At 55.0% G+C, this 18865-nt stretch overlaps 5 protein-coding genes across 5 annotated transcripts; 1 reads left to right on the forward strand and 4 right to left on the reverse strand.

Annotated features, from left to right (window-relative positions):
• Positions 1 to 148: 148 nt before the first annotated feature.
• On the reverse strand, positions 149 to 2178 carry CGCS363_v001935 (uncharacterized protein; the record flags this gene model as incomplete). Its single annotated transcript, XM_036633784.1, has 2 exons — positions 149 to 1495; positions 1591 to 2178. The coding sequence occupies 2 exons, from the start codon at positions 2176 to 2178 to the stop codon at positions 149 to 151; spliced, it is 1935 nt and encodes a 644-aa protein (XP_036501879.1).
• A 5031-nt stretch (positions 2179 to 7209) lies between these two features.
• Positions 7210 to 9910, reverse strand: CGCS363_v001936 (Uncharacterized protein; the record flags this gene model as incomplete). Its single annotated transcript, XM_036633785.1, has 2 exons — positions 7210 to 9681; positions 9731 to 9910. The coding sequence occupies 2 exons, from the start codon at positions 9908 to 9910 to the stop codon at positions 7210 to 7212; spliced, it is 2652 nt and encodes an 883-aa protein (XP_036501882.1).
• Positions 9911 to 10701: 791 nt separating this feature from the next.
• ATAD5 (ATPase family AAA domain-containing protein 5) lies at positions 10702 to 14442 on the forward strand (the record flags this gene model as incomplete). The annotated part of the gene is made up of 2 exons (XM_036633786.1): positions 10702 to 13623; positions 13672 to 14442. The coding sequence occupies 2 exons, from the start codon at positions 10702 to 10704 to the stop codon at positions 14440 to 14442; spliced, it is 3693 nt and encodes a 1230-aa protein (XP_036501881.1).
• A 160-nt stretch (positions 14443 to 14602) lies between these two features.
• Positions 14603 to 15358, reverse strand: CGCS363_v001938 (uncharacterized protein; the record flags this gene model as incomplete). Its single annotated transcript, XM_036633787.1, has 1 exon — positions 14603 to 15358. One exon carries the CDS (start codon positions 15356 to 15358, stop codon positions 14603 to 14605), a length of 756 nt encoding a protein of 251 aa, XP_036501878.1.
• Positions 15359 to 16672: 1314 nt separating this feature from the next.
• CGCS363_v001939 (uncharacterized protein) lies at positions 16673 to 18079 on the reverse strand (the record flags this gene model as incomplete). Its single annotated transcript, XM_036633788.1, has 3 exons — positions 16673 to 16678; positions 17072 to 17752; positions 17825 to 18079. 3 exons carry the CDS (start codon positions 18077 to 18079, stop codon positions 16673 to 16675), a joined length of 942 nt encoding a protein of 313 aa, XP_036501877.1.
• Positions 18080 to 18865: the final 786 nt, after the last annotated feature.

Raw genomic sequence — 18865 nt, forward strand, 5'->3', positions numbered from 1 at the left:
GAGTGATATCCCAAATGACCAAAACCAAAACTGTGCTTTGCGTAGATGTACTGAAAAACAAGCAACATAAATGGTACAGATCTGGTGACATTTACAAACATCGTACAAGACTCAGAGAGGGGGTGGTGTCAGGGCGTAATCCGCAAATCTACAAGACGGACGCTGCCTCAGTGAGCACGCTCAACAGACTCGCCGCGGCACCGCCAATGCCCACGGCGCCGAGCGTCTCGCCCCACGCCTTCTTCTTGTCCCGCCTCTCGCGCTCCGCCGTGCGGTCGCGGTGGTGGCGGCGCGGGTAGTGGTCCCTGTCGCGGTCCCTGTGTTCGCGGTGCTCGCGGTGCTCACGATGGTCGCGGTCTCTGTAGTCACGCTCGCGATCACGGTTACGCTCGCGGTCGCCACGGTCCCTGTCGTGGCCGCCGTCGCGGTGATCCCTCCTGGACGACCGATGCCGACTCTTGTCTCTTTCCTCACGGTAAGAGCGGGGAGGGGTAGGCTCCAGCTCGTGCGGCTCTGGGTCGAAACGCACGTGGTTCTCGTTCTTGTTCTTGAGGATTGGCTTCGGCTGAACGGTGGCGGAGGGCGATGTGCCCTTCTCCTTGTCCGAAGGGGGTGGGACGATGTAGTAGGCTTGCTTGGATTCCTTCTTGTGGTCATAGCCGCTGTCGGAAGAGGTAGCGTCGGAGGAGTCCCAGAGAATGTCGTCAGACGAGGAGGTGAAGCCGCGGGAGTCGGCTCGTCTGCGGGAGCGGGGGGTGGGAGGGGAGTTGTTGCTATTATTGGGCGGTGGGGGCCGTCTGCCCCGGGAGCGGGCCGAGCGGGCCTCGGCCGAGAGGCGGGCGAAGTTCGTGATTTCCTCACGAGTCAGGACGCCAAGGACCGCGACGTAGTCCGGGCGGGCTTCGTAGCGGACGCCGGCCCGCTCGAGGACTTCTGGGGAGACGAGGGCACGGCGGATGCGGGTCCATTGTGCCTCGAGAGGAATGTCCTTGCCGCGGGCGTCCGGGGCGAGACGTGAGGCTGATGTGCGTGGTGAGGCGCCAAAGGGCAGTCCGCCGCGGGACATTGGTGGTACGAAGCGTGGTGAGACGCCGAGGTTGCTGGCGACCTCTGGAGGGAGGTAGCGAGTTGAAGGGGAGGCATCGGAGGGTGAGATGGAGTAGTTCTGGAGAGGTGCGGCAGCGATGCGGAGGTTTTCCATGCCTGTGTTGAGGTTGTCGAGGGCCATCAGGTCCCGGGTAGAGATGAGGGCAAGGGAATCGTTGTGGTCGTCCATCTCGTCTTCACGGTCGTAGGTCGAGAGAGAGCTGTATTGAGCCGGCAAATTAGGGACGGAAGTGCGCGGGTCGACGGCGGGAACGGCTTTGCGGCGGTCGTTGTAGGAGCCGTAGGTTTCGCCGCGTTCTTGGGCGAGCAGACCGCGGACGGAGGGAGGAGCCGTGGCGTCGTTGCCGGTGGACTCTTCGAGCTCACGAATATATGCGCGGAGGACCTCCTGTGTGAGTTGTCAGTTTCCATATATCGTGAAATTCTATAGGACGGAATTTGTGGAGTTGTGTTATCCATTGGACATGTGTGCTGTGTGCGTACCTTGTTTTTCCGTAGTACTTCCTTGGAAAATCCTTCCCTTTCTAATTCTGTACGAAACTGTTGCCAAAGATCTTCATCGTCGTCGCCGACGCCGCTGTGTCTGCGGGCAAAGAGGCGGGCAGCGATCGCGTCGACCTTGTCTTTGATATTGTCGAGGTTGCCGCCCTGCTCGTTGACTATGCGCTGTGCTTTTGTGGGGTTCTGCAGTTGAATGGTGTCGAGAAACATGTCGATACTCGTCTTCTGGTTCGCGAGCTTGGTGCGGATCATGTTAATCATGTCGCGCTCGCGCTCTTCGAGACGGTCCACGTCGCCGTATTTCTTAAGGATAGTCTCGAGCTGCTGGAGGTTGAAGTCGCAGTCCTCGACCAGCGGCGCCAGCTGGCGATTGTAGACGGCCGCATCATGGGAGTTAAGGAGGGAATCCGGGTCTTCAGCCTCGACCTTGAGGTGTTTTAAGACACCGTGTAGGCGGCGGACAGCGATCGCAATGTCTGCGAACTCTGGGCCGGCGGACTTGGCGTGGCGGAAGAGGTCGCGGGCGAAGTCGTCCAGGGCGCCGAGGTTGGGAAAGTTGCCGTTGCTCATGGCGGCGGGTGAGATGTGGTTGTGGTCAGTGCCGGCGGTATTTTTGCTCTAGCGAGCGTGTTGGAGTTGTAATGTTTTGTGTCTCTGGTGGTGAGGTCGTACGTGAGAGTGAGTGGTGAGAATGTAGGGTAGGTGTAGATGGGAGACGGGTGGGATCTTCTACTAAAGCTGCAGAGTAGCAAGCCAGCGGGAGATGTGTTGAGACGCTGCGAGGGCGGACCGACGGGTATACGCAATATGGGGTGCGGGTTAAGACCAGGGACGGTGATGGATGCAGGTCAGGAACCGCAATCAAGATGTGGCATCAGAGGAGAGGCCTGGAGTGTTGTCTTGAGTGAGGTGTGATGCCAGGGGTGGAGGGAACGTGGGTGACGGAAGCGCGCGGGTTGAAAAAGGAAAGGCTGGATGTTGGTTGTGCAGGGGATGGATGGGATAGAAATGAGAGGATATGAAAGGTGGGTGAGCAGAGAGGAGGGAGGATAAGAGAGGAAGAAGGGCGAGGAGTGATTTGTGATGTGCGACGTGAGGTCCGAGAATAACATCCAGGATTCGGAAGATGTCCAGGGCGTCAAAGTGTCCCTGGAGGAGGTAGAGAAGTGTACAGCGACTCGACTCGGTGAAGGCACGTATGGCAAGCAAGGTCAGGTCCGGTAATGTAGAGAATAAGGCAAAAGGTAGTAAATCACAAACCACTAGGTCTCGTTGGTGTGGTATGTAATAGCATGGGAATAGTATGGCAGCCGAGTCGAGTCGAGTTGAGTCGACAGGCGAAGGGGACATGGAGGGACAGGACCAGGCCCCAAGGCAGGCCGGACCACGGGGACAGATGGTGATATTGTCATCGACGGACGGCCAGGTCCCAGATGTCAAGCGGATGTCAAGCTCCTTCCCCCAAGTGTGCTGCAAGTCCTCACTTGGGGACGAGTGACATGGGGTCATGGGCTGGGCCAGACATGGTCAGCTTGTACTTCGTCTGGCGTACTCTACAATACGCGAGTACAGAAAGATACGTCTCGTTGGAACACGGCAGCAAATCATGTGGACGTATCCGCAAGGTAGAGCGCAGGCGACTTCCACTTGGGCCCCGCGACCTCTGTGTTCACAGTGTTTTCCGGTTTGAACTGTCGACGTAGATGTAGATGCAGATGTAGATGTAGACGTAGACGGTTCAAGCGCTCTCGAATCCTCTCTCTGTCTCTGAAAGGGGACGTTTTGTCGAGAATCCGTTCCGTTTGGTGGTGGGATCTGCGAGCGAGTCCTCCAATCCGTTTCTCCCATTACAAACAATGGTGTGGTGCGAGAGGCTTGAGCTCTCTCCCTCTGATGCCGCAGCCCAGGCAGAGGTACTTTGCAGAGGGCTGGCTGATGACTGCTTGCTGGGCTGAGCTGTGATGTACCGCGTCGCGTTGCAATAGGCGAGGCGATGTGGGAAGGACGAAAAAAAAGGTGGGATGAAGGACGGAGGCTGCTGCCGGTGACGTATGGCTGCCAGATCCATGAAATCATACTGTCCGGGGGTCACACAGAAAGACGAGACAAGGGGGGAAGGGGCCACCTCAGTGACTGCACCTGCCCAGCATGCCCAGGCACCCAGGCAGGACAGGTGCAGCAGCCAGCAGGCGCACGCAGTACTGCGTACCCTGAGGCAGCTGCGATCGGCACCGTTTCCTGCCCACCTGAGCCTAGCGCCCCGGCGGACCAAAAGACCCTGAGCTGCGACTTTCCCGTGTGGCCGTCAGTGGTTCCTCAGCTGTTTCCCATCCACTGGGCTGTCGGTCTCCATGTCAAGGATTCATTCATCCACTGTTTGACCGTGTGTCGCTCTGTTGCTCGCTGGCGGCTGTCGCCGTGATCATTCATGTCAATGAAGATGACACTCGGGGGTCACAACGGCACTCATTCGCAGGCTGGAAATAGCACTTCGACAGTTCAGCTGGGAGGATGTTTAATTGTCCATAAACAAGGCACCATAAACACCCACCCTGAAATAGCCACCGTCTGTTTGAGAGAGATGTTGTTTCTCCATAAGGCTGTATGCCGTGATAGCAGAGTATCCGTACCGAGGACAGGTGCCTATCCAACGTAAATCACTACCGTCATGCTAAGCGACCAGGGCCCAGTGCGGAATAGAGAGGCACAGAGGCACACACCATGACCACCACCCCGGAGCTCTCCAACAAGCTCACTTGTGCCGTCCGGGGTTCGATTTCTTGCATCGTCATTCCTCTGGGGTGCCTGCTCTGCGACCCCAGCTTGCCGGGACAACCCTGTTTCCACCCTGCGCCACCGGCCTGGTAACTCGACCTGGGAGTCAGAGGGTGGCGCTCTCACTCTCTCTGCCCCCTCTCCCCCTCCTCTGCAAAGCCTCAATGGAGAATGGGAGCACCAGCAAACCAAAGGCCAAGAACGCCCTGGGACTCTGGGAGGCGCTCGCGTGAGTGGGTGAGCGAGTGTCAAGGCAGAATGCAGCGAAACGCCCGACACGGACCTGGACTGATCTGAGAGAGAGAAAGACGCAAACCCTGGCCTGGTTTGACGGTCCTTGAGGCCCCCTCTGCGCCGCTACTGTACAACACGAACGGCAACCCGCAGGAAACGTTCCATGACTGGCTGGGAGAGGTCCTCCGGCGGTCCCCGAGATCGTGTTGAAGCACAAGACCAAACCAAAAAACTAGCTACTTCAGTTTTTTAAAGGAAATTTTCTCTTTTTTTTTTGCCTTCTCGTTCACGTACAGAATAGGGGTTCCAGTCGAGGTGGGGATTCTGCAAGATGCCATGCCATACGGAACCCGCGAACACGCAGAATACGGGGGGCAAAAGGCAAAGCAAAATCGGTCATGCAGCAGTAGCTACAGTAGTAGTGCAGTGCAGTGCCATGGTTCGTCTTGGCCTGCGCGAAGATGCCATTCGCCATTGACACGAAGGGAAACGACGCTAGAGGGGGCAGGACGGGCCTTCTAGAACATCGTCTTCCATTCCCGTGTTCAGGGTCCACCACGCTCTCTCTCTCTCTCTTGGCCTCTAAGAGGTATCTTCGAGAACGAGAAGAAACGGAAAGAGAGTTGACACTGTCACTGTCACTGTCATGGCATTCCGTTCCGTTTCGAAAATGGCTTCTAGGCTGCATTACGGAAACAGCACCAGACGCGGTCGTTGCGAGTCTGCTTACGAATCGAATCGCTCTGGTTGCGGAATACATGCGCAGTCACTTTGATGCCTCGACGCATGGAACAGAGCGGCGGACATTGCACGAGATATCTCCCCTATTCCCGTGTGAATGCCTCTTCCCGACAAACTTTCGAGATTTTCTGGCTATTCCGCCCTCATGTTTTGGGTTTCCTATTCCTGCCGAACTTCACTTTCGTCTCGTCTTACGGATATGATGAGATGTCGCATAGCTGGGCTTTGCGCGGTTCGATTTCTAACCAGGCACATGCCTGCATACTGCCGTGAACACTCCTGGAGGTTGTACAGCAGGAAAGCTCGCCTTACTTCGACGTCTCTCTCTCCGTTTTCGATATGACCGACATCACCTGTTTTTGCAATGTTTGTACAATGTTTTGCCTCCTCGGGAAGCGTCTCCAGGCTCTCTCGCAGTCGGTAGCGTCGCAGCAAGCTGCCCGACCAAGCCTCATCAGCCCGAAAGCGGGGGACGAACAAGAGATGCTATCCGCAGCATGCAAGTGCAAGCAATAGCTTCACAGCTCAGATGTTGGAGCATGTCAGGCGTGGTCGACGGTGCATTCTGATTGGCGCAGCAGCTCATCTCTGGAGAAGCGATTGCTGCTGCGTATGCTGAGCCACCCACCATCCATCACCACCAAACCGCATCTAACACACCACACACTCTTTCTCGTGCTCCCATACAAACTATCGATTTTGAGACAGTGAGGCTGTCAGATTACTGCTGTCCAACTCACCAAACCTAGGCAGCAACCGCGCCCGAACCTCTGATCAGCCAATGATGAGCTGCAAGGTCAGACGTGGGATGCATTGGAGGGTAGGGCGGGATCGGCTTTCCCATCTGACGGAGTTCGGGCCCGGGTGCATATGCTCTGACGGGATTGTCCCGCAGCTTTGATCTTCTTTTTACCACATGTCGCCGAGGATTGCGAGATGTAGACTTTTCTTCGCTCTGTGTGTTCCGCTTGAACATTGAACTTCTTGATTATTCATGAAGCAAAAGCTGACTCAAAGAAAGGAACATCTCAGAAGCCAAAAGGCGAAACGTTGAGAAGCTAGCTGGGTAGGTAAGTTTAACATGAAGAAAAAAATGCCGCGCCTGAGCTTCGTTCCACACACCGAACGAATGACTCAAGCGGCAGAGAGATCTATTTCCAAGCAAAGCAGACCAAGCGGAAGATACTTGCAGAGGCTCTTGTCTGCGGGCTAGTAATCACAATGGAACTGTGTACATCTTTTTTCCTTCTCAACATCTGAATAAACCTCCGGGCTGGCACTTGTTTGCCGTTTGGTGTCACACCGGCGGAAGACTTGCATGATTCCGATTCGTTCACCGTCCGCAAGGGCAATCCGCCAGTCAGCCCAGCTCTGCGTTGGTCGACATGTCAGCTGCCGCTGGGAACCTCCTTCCGGTATGAGTCGCTTCTTGACCATTTCCCATTGTTCAATCGATGCAAAGTTTATTATGCTATTCCATCTGGCCATGGGGGAGGTAAAGCGGTTCCAGGTCACTGTAGCTGGATGTGGATGGCCTCACCGATCGTAGCCGGGTTAGCTTCGTTTCGCTTCGCCAGGCCGCGCCGCAGAATGTACGCTTCGGTATCCGTTCATGGTATCTTTTCCAATGGGGGCGTTGGCTCTGTCTACTAGTTCTTTTTCGTCTTCCCTTCACTGCCTGCCTGCCACCAGGCCGCCTTCTCCGGGGCGCGTTCTATTGCCCCGGACTTACAGCCCGTGCAGAGCCACCCCTTTTGTTTTTCTCAGCCCTAACTCCAACGTGCAAATCGATAATCTCACATGGTAGCATCGCCCTCCCGCGTCGAACACGTCCTTCGTCTGACATGCGGCTCAAATGGTAATCCTCTCCAGCGAGTACGCCTTGACCTTCTGACTCAGCAGGAGTCCCCTCTCACGCGAGGTCCTCTCGAGCACCTCACCGCCCGAAACGATCTTGTGGTTGGCCACGGCCTGCTTAGACACCAGGCCCAGCGGCAGACGAGGCGAGATCTCCACCTCGAGAGACACCGGCTTCTGCTGCCCACGTGCGGCTGATGAGGACTTTGCAGCCGATGCAGCAGTGCTGCCGTACTGGACCGCGTCACCGACGAAGGCGCCCAGCGTGACGGCCTCCTCAAGGCCCTCCAGGGCGGCGCTGACCTCGAGCTTCAGGGCGGTGATGAAGTCAGCCGCATCTGCTTGGTCGCCGGAGAAGCCGTTGGTGAGCCAGCCGCTGGGGCCGACCGAGTCGATGCAGCGGGACAGAAGCTCGGCAATAAGGGAGATAGCACCGTCGGGAGGGGCTCTTGAAGCATCGTCGCGGTCAAAGTTTGTGGTGTCGACGTATCTTGAGGTCCACGCGCTGCCGATCAGCTGTACTCTCAGGAGGTGGATGAGGGAGAGGATCTCGGTGGGGTTGAAAGTCTCCCGCAGAGCCCGCACTGTCGCTACAGAAGAGTAGTTGGCGAGCTTCTCAAATGCGGTCGTGAGGGTTCGGGCGCGGAGGTTCGAGTCGTCTCCCAGATGGCACTCGGCCAGCTCCAACTCCTTCTCCAAGTGATCGATTTCCATCTCAACGTAGTCCTCCTCTTTCGTCTCCTTGGGCGCGGGGAGAAGCAGCCTGGACTGCTGGTCGAGGCTGCGCATGATGATTCGGATGACCAGGAGGAGCTCCCTCTCGCCGAGCTTGGTCGATGAAACGTAGTTCATAAGTAGCTCCATCATTGGGTCCATATCGGCGAGTCGCTGGATGAGCTTGTCCACAACCGGCTCCTGGGCCCCTTCAGCTATCTCGCCCTTGAAAGCTGCAGTCATGTTGGCATTTGTGAGGTGGCCAGCCGAGATGAGGTAGATCAAGACATTGCTGGCAGGTAGGACGCAGCGCAAAACGGCTTCTGGTCCTGATGTGTCCACCGTGAACACTCTGCTGATAGCGTAGAGTACCCACCGGCGATCCACGGCAGGGTACGTCTCTGATCGTTCCAACCACTTCCAGTCTGGGGTTTGCACTCCATCAAGAACGGCAGATTCGTCGATAGCAACACCAAATCTCTGAGCTAGCAAGCTCTCAAACGCCTTCCAATCCTGCGCCAGCAGGAAACCATCTGCTTTTTCTACATCTGTGAGCGACTCCTTGACGTACGCGTCGGAAAGCGTACCTGGGAGATACTGCTCAAATGTGTTGTTGCCAGACCCCTTTGGCAAACTGGCCGGCACTCTGTCTCCTCTCGGCAGACCTCGGCCGATGGAGTCGATAAGCAGACCCTCCTTGCCGTGAGACTTGGGACGCTCGATCTGGATGGAGACGAGGGTGTTGCCGACAACCGACACAGCCATATCGAGCTTTGAAAGGAAAGTCACCAGCCTCGGCGCTTGTTCGTGGCCCTCGGGAAGCTCAACCTTTGTCGACGCTTGAATCGAATAGAAGGTGGGGTTCAGGATGCTGGCGGTCCTGGACGACAGGCTGAGAATCGAGTGCTCCGAGATTTGGAGGAACGAGGTGTTCTCGGCGAGCGGCAGACGTCCCTGAAGCTTCGGTACAGCGCTCGTGAGATCGTAAGTTCGGAGGACGGGTCCGCTCAGCTGGAGCAGCTTGCCGGACTGAACGTGGAGCTGATAGCTGGCAGGCTCTGCCAAGGTCTCTTCCTGAGACGGCAGAGGGGTGGTGTGGATTTGGACTAGCGGCTGCGAAGAAACCGTGGGCAGAACACCCAGAACGATGAGGAACCTTGATGTGGTGTTTTCACTCTCTGCACGTACAACGATGGTGAGGACATCCGGGTTGAAGGTCTTGGGATCGACCTGACGTCCAAAAGAGCCGAAAGCGTCTTGTCTGCCCTGGAACACGCCATTCAAAACCTCAGAAGCGGTTGCGTGAAGCGTGAACTCCACCTCGTACTTTGCAACTGCTGACGGGAGCAAGTCTTTGCATAGGTTGTACGAGGAAGCGCTCCACCTCTGCTCCAAATCCTCCGCGCCGAGGCAGACGACCTGGCCATCTTTGCAGAGTCCAATCACGTCGCCCTTTTGATCCTTGTTCAGTTCGGTCCCGGTCGCATCCACAGCAGTAGATGTGAAGAGGTACGTAATCGGCGACTTGTGGCGCACGCGCTGCGAGGTGCTCGAAGAGTTGGTCTTTCCGGTCGCGTCGACAATGTCACGGCAGAGAGTGATCTTGGCACCAGTCGTGTCTTGGGTAGACAGATATGTGTAGTTGTTGCGACCATTTGCGGAGGCATCTTGGTATCGGATTGAGTGCGGCGCGCAAGTGAACGACTCTTGGGGCGGGATCGGGTAGGAAGTTCGCAGTCCGGATGAAGGAATCTACGACGGTTAGCAAGGGGCCAGAACGACACCAAAGTTTGAGACTGACATGGTAGATGTTGGCTGCTTCGCCATCGACACCGACGACGACTTCGAGTCTCTTCCTCTTCTTCGAGCCAGCCTTCTGGGTATACACCTCGCCAATGTGGTACTGGCCCTTCGTGTGGTCGAGAGGACGCGGCAACGACGCCAGAACATCCGGCCGGTGGATGCGAAATGTGGGAGCCATTTTGAATGTTCGATAGCTTTGACACGGTCTCGGCAATCCAGATGCGTTCTTGGCGAGGCCTGGGTCGGGCTGCTGCTGCTGCAATTGGTCGTGTGGTCCAAAAGCGCCGGCCGTGTAAGTGATGGCTTCAAGTCGAGGAAAAAAAAAGTTGGGAGGACTTTCCGTAGTGGGGTGCGATAGCAAGATTTCGTTTGGTTCGCACTGTCAAAGCCGCAGTAGCCTGGGTGGCTGGGACAGTGCCCGAAAAAAAGCTCAGCTTCTGCCTTCGGATTATTACCCTCCGAAAGCCGGTATCGATAACGCAGATAAGATGGGCAAGGATGTGTGATAAGAGGAATGCGATGTGGATCTGTGGGCCTAGGATGGATGTTAAGTGTAATTGAACACTAATGGCAGTCGCGCTACACGCTGCTGCCCCCGGCGATTCTCCCAACGCGATTCACGCGACTGGTGATGCTCCAGTCTCGACATCGCCGTCTCTCACCCCTCCACAACTCCCTGCTTACGACTCGACCTTACAACCTCGCGAGGAGCTTGTTTTTGCACATAACTCTCTTTTCAGCAACTCTTTTGGCTTAAAGAGTCTGTTTCTCTTCTTTCCCCCCTTCCTACGTTTTTCTCATCCAGTCGCATGCCCTCTGACGTAGTTTGAAGGCGCGACGGCCGAAGCGTAAGTGCCAAACACGAACACCTTTCAAAAGGCTTCCCACGTTCTCAACCATGCAATGACTGACCTCGAGATCTTAAATTCAGCTTCGTCTCATCTCATGGGAACACTCTTGGTAGCCAATATGGCCCCAGAAGGGCTCGATGGCTCCAACCAGAAACTTCATCCATTCTTTGTCGCAGGAAAGAGCAACGACTTGCCAACGCACGAGGCAAACGCGGTAGATCAACCTACAAATGCGAACGAGCAGACCCCGATCAAGAAACCTGGACGACTTAAGAAGCAGAGACACGCTTTGCAGCAACCATCGAGCGACATTGAACCGCACTCTTCCGACATTGACGAGGATGGACCCGACCGCAAGAGACAGAAGACTGGCAGTGCTGGACCGGGCTCAGGCAAGAAGAGGGGACGCCCTAGGAAGAAGGCGAGTGTACCGGCGAACGATATAACGAGCCACTTCTCCCAAAACAACGGTGTCCCGTCAACTGCCCTCGCCAACGAAGTGCCACGAACGCCTCCTCCCGAGCCAGTTGTTGCCCAAGAAGTCTCTGTATTGCTTCCTAAAGCTCCACCGACGAACCCTGAAGCCTCTTCGACCGTTGCGGCAGGCTCAGCGCTGCCTTCCGCAAACCAAGACCAGTCGAAGCCAACCAAGGTACTAAAGTTCAACCCAAAGACTGGAACAATTGGGTCCCCGCCCAAGCCCAAGCCAGCTCCCGCCGAGAGCTCTAAAGGCGCCAAGTCCTCAAAGTCGCCCGCCAAGCCGACTCGCATCATTACTATTAGATATGGTCATGATACAGAGACGCGCGCGCGCATTGGTCCCAAGATACAACAGATTCTGGATAGTCCGTCCCCAAAGAAGGGGAGTCCGAAGTCGAAGACGACGCCCAAGAAACCTCGAGCCAAAGCTACAAAATTGGAGCAGGATAAGACGAAATCGGGCACTACGCATCCAATGTTTCTTGGAAAGGCGAAGAATGCAGCAAAATCCGACGCGTCTCCAGCTCCTGCACCGAAACCACCAAGGCAAACCATCTTCAGTTCTACGCCATGCTCGCCTAAGAAACAACGCGCGGTCCCTATGACCGGAAAGGTCCCGCAGTTTGGCATGCGATCGTTGGGACTAAAGGTACCAGGATCATGTCATCCAGCATGGCCAGCCCAGGGAATGGCCCATGTCAGGGGGTTGACAACAGAGGAAGAACAACTGTCCGCGGCTGTCCAGCAACTCCAAGTCTCTGATCGGAAGTCCAAGGGCCAAAACACCAATATCTTGCCCGGCGAATCAGTCATTGATATGCTTGTCAAGTCGTTAGACACCCTCGGCATCATGAAATCTCTCCAGGATACAACCGATGATTACCAACCACCTCCACCTGAGCTTCGCCTGCCGGGGAAGCACTTTGAAAGTGGCCGCAAGCTGCGTTCGCGGATCAAACCTGAGCTACGAACATGCTTGCCTCTTGGGAGACAGAACGACGAGAGTGACGACGAGGTTCTCACGGCATCCACCCGAAAGCCTCACCCAGCTGTTGCTCGCTTATACAATTCCCTAGAGACCAACCTTTCCGCATACGACAGGTCTCAATGTGAAGAGCTCACTTGGGCGCAGAAATACGCGCCTATCCTTGCAGAAGAAGTGCTTCAAAGTGGCAAGGAGGGTGTACTTCTCAAGGAATGGCTCCAGACACTGAGGGTCCAGTCTGTCAATACCGGTACAGCAACCGCCGATCAGAAGTCGTCTGGTGCTAAGCCTGGATCTGCGACAAAGAAGAAGCGGAAGCGCAACAAGTTGGACAACTTCATTGTATCCGATGGCGACGAGACAGAGTTCCTGCCGAGTGTCTCTGATGATGACGAGGACGATTGGTTGCCTACCCATAGTCAAGGTGGTCCCAAGAAGACCGTGGTTCGCAGAGACATTGGCAAAGATCTCAGCCGACTAACCAATGCTGTTGTACTGAGCGGTCCGCATGGCTCTGGCAAGACTGCGGCGGTTTATGCGGTTGCAAAGGAACTGGGCTTCGAGATATTCGAGATCAATGCGAGCAGCCGCCGAAACGGCAAGGATGTGATGGAAAAGGTCGGAGACATGACACAAAACCATCTCGTCCAGCAAAATCGCCAAGGAAAGGATGACAGCAAAGCCGTGGACGACGAAACATCCAAAGACATTAAATCTGGCAAACAAAACACCATGATGTCCTTCTTCAAACCCAAAGCAGCGACCAAGCCTGAGTCGAAGCCTCAAGCCGAACCAAAACCCGAGCAGAAGACCGAGCAACCAGTTGAGGCACCCAAGACCACCAAGGCAAAGACCCAAAACCAGAAGCAGTCCTTGATTCTTCTTGAGGAAGTTGACGTTCTTTACGAAGAGGACAAGCAATTTTGGGCAACCATCATGAATTTGATTGTCCAGTCAAAGAGGCCCTTCGTCATGACCTGCAACGACGAGAATCTTGTTCCGTTCCACAACTTTGTCCTCTATGGCATCTTCCGATTCACACCTCCCCCTGAAGACCTGGCTGTAGACGTGCTTCTTCTCATCGCTGCGAATGAAGGCCATGCTCTGAAGCGCGCAGCTGTGAGTGCACTCTACGAGGCAAAGGGACACGACTTGCGGGCTTCTTTGATGGAACTCAACTACTGGTGCCAGCTTGGAGTTGGTGATCGACGGGGTGGCTTTGACTGGTTCTACCCGCGTTGGCCCAAAGGATGCGACAAAGATGAGAACGGCGATGTTGTCCGCGTTGTGAGTGAAGGGACATATCTAGAGGGAATGGGATGGATAAGCAGAGATCCTGCAGTCACCGGCAGCTCCCTTGCCTCTGAGGAGGAGTTGATGACACAGTGCTGGCAGGGCCTGGGCTTGGACTTGGGCAACTGGCATGATTCCCTCGACATGGCATCATGGGCCGAAAGCGTACACACTTCTTCCGCTGGAGACCGAGCTGCTGCACTTGATGTGTTCTGTGATTTCTCAGAGGCGATGTGTGCAGCTGATCTTTGCTCTGGTGGTGACTTTGGGCTCAGATTACAAGTAAGTGTGACTCGGTCCTTTTGGATGAGCAAAACTAACTGTCGACAGGAATCCCTTGACCCTACCCAGCCAGATATCTCAAGCAAGTCGCGCGATGACTTTGTCGTTGGACGGCGACTCCTTGAAGCACCTCCACTTACGACATTTACCTACACAGCCACCGCCATTTCCAACAGCCTCAAATCCGCCGCTCGTCAGACCCTCCAAGCTGCCCCCAGCAAAGCTGAGTCTGCAGTCAGCATGGATCACATCGGGGAGGGCAAGGCAATTCAGCAGATTCGGCGATCCTTCAACAAGCCAACGAAAGACACAGCCGTCTCACGATATGATATGAGTCTGGCGTTCGATCCGATTGCGGCTTCAGAGAAGGCACTGGCAAGCATGTCCAACAGTCTTGAGCCGTCGGTATTCGACAGGACTATGCGGATGATAACACTCGAAGTCGCACCATATGTGCGCAGCATTATCGGATACGATCACCGTTCAATGCAAGAGCGCCAGCAGAGAAGCTCGCTTGTCAGCGAGGGCGGCAGGCCTGGCAAGCGAATGCGCAGTACTCGAAGTGCGCTCTCGGCTCAAGAGGGCGTGGCGCGCGGTAGTACTCGCAGAGAGAGCTATTTTTCTGCCGAGCTGAGCACGCCTTTGGTCATGAGGACCGGGGGAGAGGGTTGGCAGGCGGCTTTGGATATGGAGATGAGGCTGATGCCGCGCCTACCAAGTGTTGCCCCGAGTGACACCAGTAATGAGATGGCAGCGCCAGTGTCGAGTGCCGAGGTACTCGTGCCGAATCCAGAGGTTCCGACGTTGAGCGCGGAGTAGACGAACATAATGATGGGTTGCATTCAGGAGCTGGAAAGCGGCACGCTTCAGGGAGTTGGTGGAAAGGCATTAGCAATGGCTCATTTCATCGATAGATAACACGGCTAGATGAGATTGAACTTGATGATTTTTTTTCAGCTTCTTCTGGTCCCCGCCGTCTTCAGTAGTAATCTGACCGTCGCCTCGACCTCCTGTCATCGTACACAGTTTCTGGCCTTCGCCCATCAGGAGACGGAAATCGGGCTGCGCCTCTCCTACTCCAGTCCTCAACGGCATCCTCCACCCTCCTCGACCGGTTGTCCTCGTCAAAGAACCTCTTGCTACTTTCCGCCTCCGACCTCCCAGACGTCTTCGTATACCTCACAATCTCATCCCTTGGCGGCCCCATGATGGCCTCTTCTGTCAGCCTCTGCCCCCTCGGCTCCTCGGCAAGACGGTACGTCCTGGGCGGAGGATTGTAATCGGAAAAGTACCCATCACTCTCGTCCTCATAATACCGCGGCCCCCTGCGCGGCGGTAGCCTCCGCGGAGGGCGGTCGTACTCGGGGACGTACCCGTTGTGTCTGTCGCGGACGACGTTGCGGCGGCGGGAGTGGCGGCCGGGGGCGTTGAGGGTGTCCCAGTGAGGGCCGCGGACCTCTGGGTGTTTGCGTTTGTGCCAGACGCGGTGGATGCAGATTGTGGCGACGGCGATGGCGGCGATGAGGACTGCCGTCGTCTTGAAGGAGGGCTTCTTCTTGGGGAGGCGAGGGCGGCGGTTATTGTTGTTGTTGTAGCTCCGTCGGGCATTGCGGGGGTGAGGGCCGGCTGAGGATGAGCGGGAGCGCGGTGGTGAGCGGGAACGAGATCGAGATCTTGAGCGGTAGGAGTCGGAGGAAGATACTGAGGAGGAGCGGCGGCTGCGGGAGGGAGGCATATTGTGAGATTTTTGATGTTGCCTGTGGTCGTGATGAGAATTTTGCTTCGGGTTGTTGCGAAGGCAGGTGAGATGTTGGCCGTCCTTCTCAAGCGGCGGTATATGAACCTTCCCTTTCCCTTCTCCGTCAAAGACAGATGAAGAAAGAAGGGCAAGCTATCAAAGACGAAAGAAAATCCCAAGGTGTGGAATTTATCAAAGGGAGAACCCTACACCGACGGACAACGACAGTGCGGTACGAGAGTTTGACGGCTTGAGCTTCGAGTTCCCCGGTGTCAGAGTCCGTACCTCCAGAGTCTGGAATTCGGTCCGAGCGAGGGTCAACCCGGCGTGTTGGTATTAACAGCGACGATTGCCAGTCAGATGAGGACGCGAAAACGGTGGCAGAGGTCGATAGGCAGAGTCAGAGCCGGTTTCTCGGGACGATGCCGCTTACACAGGGATTTATCCTGCGGTATGGCGCGAGTCGATGATATCAGCTGGGCGAAGTTTTTTTTGGGAGCGAATTCGGACAGTTTTGATGGGTGAGATGGCTGGGAAATGGCGACCGCCGGGCCGGTGAAGCGTGGATCGGACGGTCTGAGGGTTGAGGCGTACTTCGGATGTCGAGGCTATGCAGACGGGTGAGGCCTCGCTGCCTGGAGAGGGAAGGAGTGAGGTGAGAAACAGGACGGGAGGAGAGATGTCATATAATTTCAGCTTGTGTCAATACTGTGACTGTAATTAATGAGGCTAGTTTGATCTAGTCTAATTCTAACGGGCTTGACGCTTGTTGAGGACGCTGGTGAGAGAGGACACCAAATGTGTGGCTTTGTATTACGGCAAACTGGGTAGCGCGGTTCGGATGCCACATGGACCCGTCGTTGCGCAAAGCGGCAGGAAGAACAGACAGGGGAAGAGCGTGCGAGACAACCCCTGGCGCGGAAATCTTCCCCGGAAGGTTACTGCGCAAGGCACCGCACTCCTGGATCTGTCCCTGTTCCTTTTCTCTTTTCGTGGTCTGCCTGGGCATGCTGAGGGCGAGTTCCCCTCAGTCCTTAGATGGTGATGATGATGAGATCCGCGATGGGTTGCTTCGGCGGAAAGGCACGTCCCGTGAGGGTTTGATGGTGCGTTGGGTGGGTTACTGCTTACCGTCGCATTTTGGTTATGTTGTCACTCGGCCACGAGGGGAGTGATGGAATGTTACCGGAGATTGGGACTAGACGGCGCGTGGTCGTGACGTGATGGCTGGTGATTGGTCAATGCGTGGTGATGCTGAGCACCGGCGCGGGTGTGACGACACTTCGGGAGCTAGAGCGGTCGTGGAGATGGTCATTTCTGATGTTAGCTGGGAAGGAGGTTAGTGATCTATTGAGCGTTGCCTTTGATCTAAATTCAACCTTGACCCATGTGCTGACCATGACGACGACGCGACGAGAGTATAGGATAAGTAGGAAAGCTGAAGAAAGGTTTATTCCAATCCAGTATACGAAATTTCAATTACATCCCAACCTCTATAAGCTGTTTCCCCGTCTAAAGTAAAATACAAGACTGCCTCCCGAAGCATGTCTCCCATCTCTTCTCGTCCTTGTCAACTTTGTGCCAACTTCAAATCAGCCTAGTAATGATGGAAGACAAAAAGCAGACCCACAACATAACAAAGAAAAGAAGACTCTTGAGATCTAACCAAAGTCTCCCCATAACTTGCCTTCCCCTTCTTTCTCTCCTTACCCTCTTCTTGACTTCCTCCAAAGCCTGCAATTCCTCTGTTAACGACAGTTGCAGATACCAGCTAACAACATCGTCAAGCGCAACCTCAGCCTTCATCCTGCTGCGAGGGTTCGGCTCCAGCATCTTCTTCAAAAATTCGCTGAGTTGACAATGTCGGTGCTCATCACAACGCCCAGCCGCGTCCATTCTTAGTTCTGTGAAAGTGGCCGGCCAATCGTGAGATCCCCAGACCAAATTGCCATATTGTGGCCTCGCCGAGCGGCCGTACGAGTGCAGTTCAATCAAAGTCTGTCCAAGCATCCACACATCACTCTCTTTCGTCGGTTGATACTCACGCTTCTTGTTGCGGAACTCTGGCGGGGTGAACCGTCTTCCGGGAAGATCTTTCCAAGTCCATATGACCTTTGGCACAAGTCCATGGCCGATAAGCTTGAATCCCCTGCGCTTGTCTGGGTCGGCAGTCTCAGGGCGCTCGAAGGGAATGATGTTACTCGGGTGAACATACCCGTGCACTTGGCCCCGATCATGGAGATACGTAAGCGCAGACAGAATGTCCTTGGCCAGATACAATAGTTCTTCATCAGACATGTATGTTCCAGGCTCGATGCCCCTCCAGTCCGCTTCTTCGACCACCAGCATGTCTTGCTCTTTAATGTAGTCCTTGTAACGAACGATTGACTCCTAGATGTAGTTAGCATTGAGCCTTTCTGTCCCCTTAGAACCACAATTAGCGAGGGAGTGATGGTGACTTACAAAAGCAGTATCTTCACCCAGGGAAACTTCTTCCTTGGCAAACCGCTCCAGTTCACTCTTTTCCTCGGGGCTGCGGCCGACGAACTTGATGAACATCAAGTTGTTCTGACCTTGTTCCGCATTTAACTGGTGACCGTCGTGCAACTCGTAAACACTCTTCTGGTACCCATCTCTCTTCAAGCCCGTAGTCGTGTATCTGTTGGCTCTTCCGGCTTTATCTGGAACGCCAGCGAGGTTGTGGTATATGGGTGTCATATTGAAGTGTGAATCGTGGGTGGTGCTGTTCATTCGACAAGATGGCGGCGATATGGCATGTCTTTATATCACCTTCGTGAAGCAACCGATGCCTTCAATATCGCGGCCACGATGAAGCTACAGCTTGTCCATTCTGGTCCTCGAGGGCAGACCCGGTCTGAAACATCTCACCTCGTCGCTTTCTCAATGGTCTAAGATTCGGAATCATGAGGCAGGCCATATGGTAACCTCTCTATCGAAACCAAGGGCCCTTTCAACCTCTGGGCTGGCTTTAACACTTTGATCATTATTCCTCTCCACGCAAGGAACTCACAAATGATCAGTTGCATGTCACGAACTCTAAATGACATACAATTCAGGCACTCATTTTATTCCTTTGATCAGTCAAGGTAGGTGGCCATCTCACTTTCCCAGAAATGGTCCCAAGGACACCACCAGATTCACAAACTTGCAGACCCAGCATGGGCCGGGTGATGTGATAAGGTGAGGTCCTTGACGACCGACTAACCAACCGCTGCAAATTAGATGAAATCTACCGAAAAATGAGCACCCAAAGCTCTTTCATTTTCGCCTGAGCTTCATTTTTGACGTGGTTCAACAAAGCCTTCATACCACGCGGCCGTAGTTGACGAGTCGCTTTTCACCCAAGGGAGGGCGCCCTACAACTCCCACGAAGAGCCCAAGTCCGTCCCGAAAAGCATTCTTCATGTTGACGACATGATACGTTGGCTACCAAGTGGGACGATATGTTACCGCGTCTTATGTCGTGCGAACTCGTTTTAGGAT

Source organism: Colletotrichum siamense (assembly GCF_013390195.1).
Source record: "Colletotrichum siamense strain Cg363 chromosome Unknown KSG_Cg363_contig01, whole genome shotgun sequence".
Classification (NCBI taxonomy): Eukaryota; Fungi; Ascomycota; class Sordariomycetes; order Glomerellales; family Glomerellaceae; genus Colletotrichum; species Colletotrichum siamense.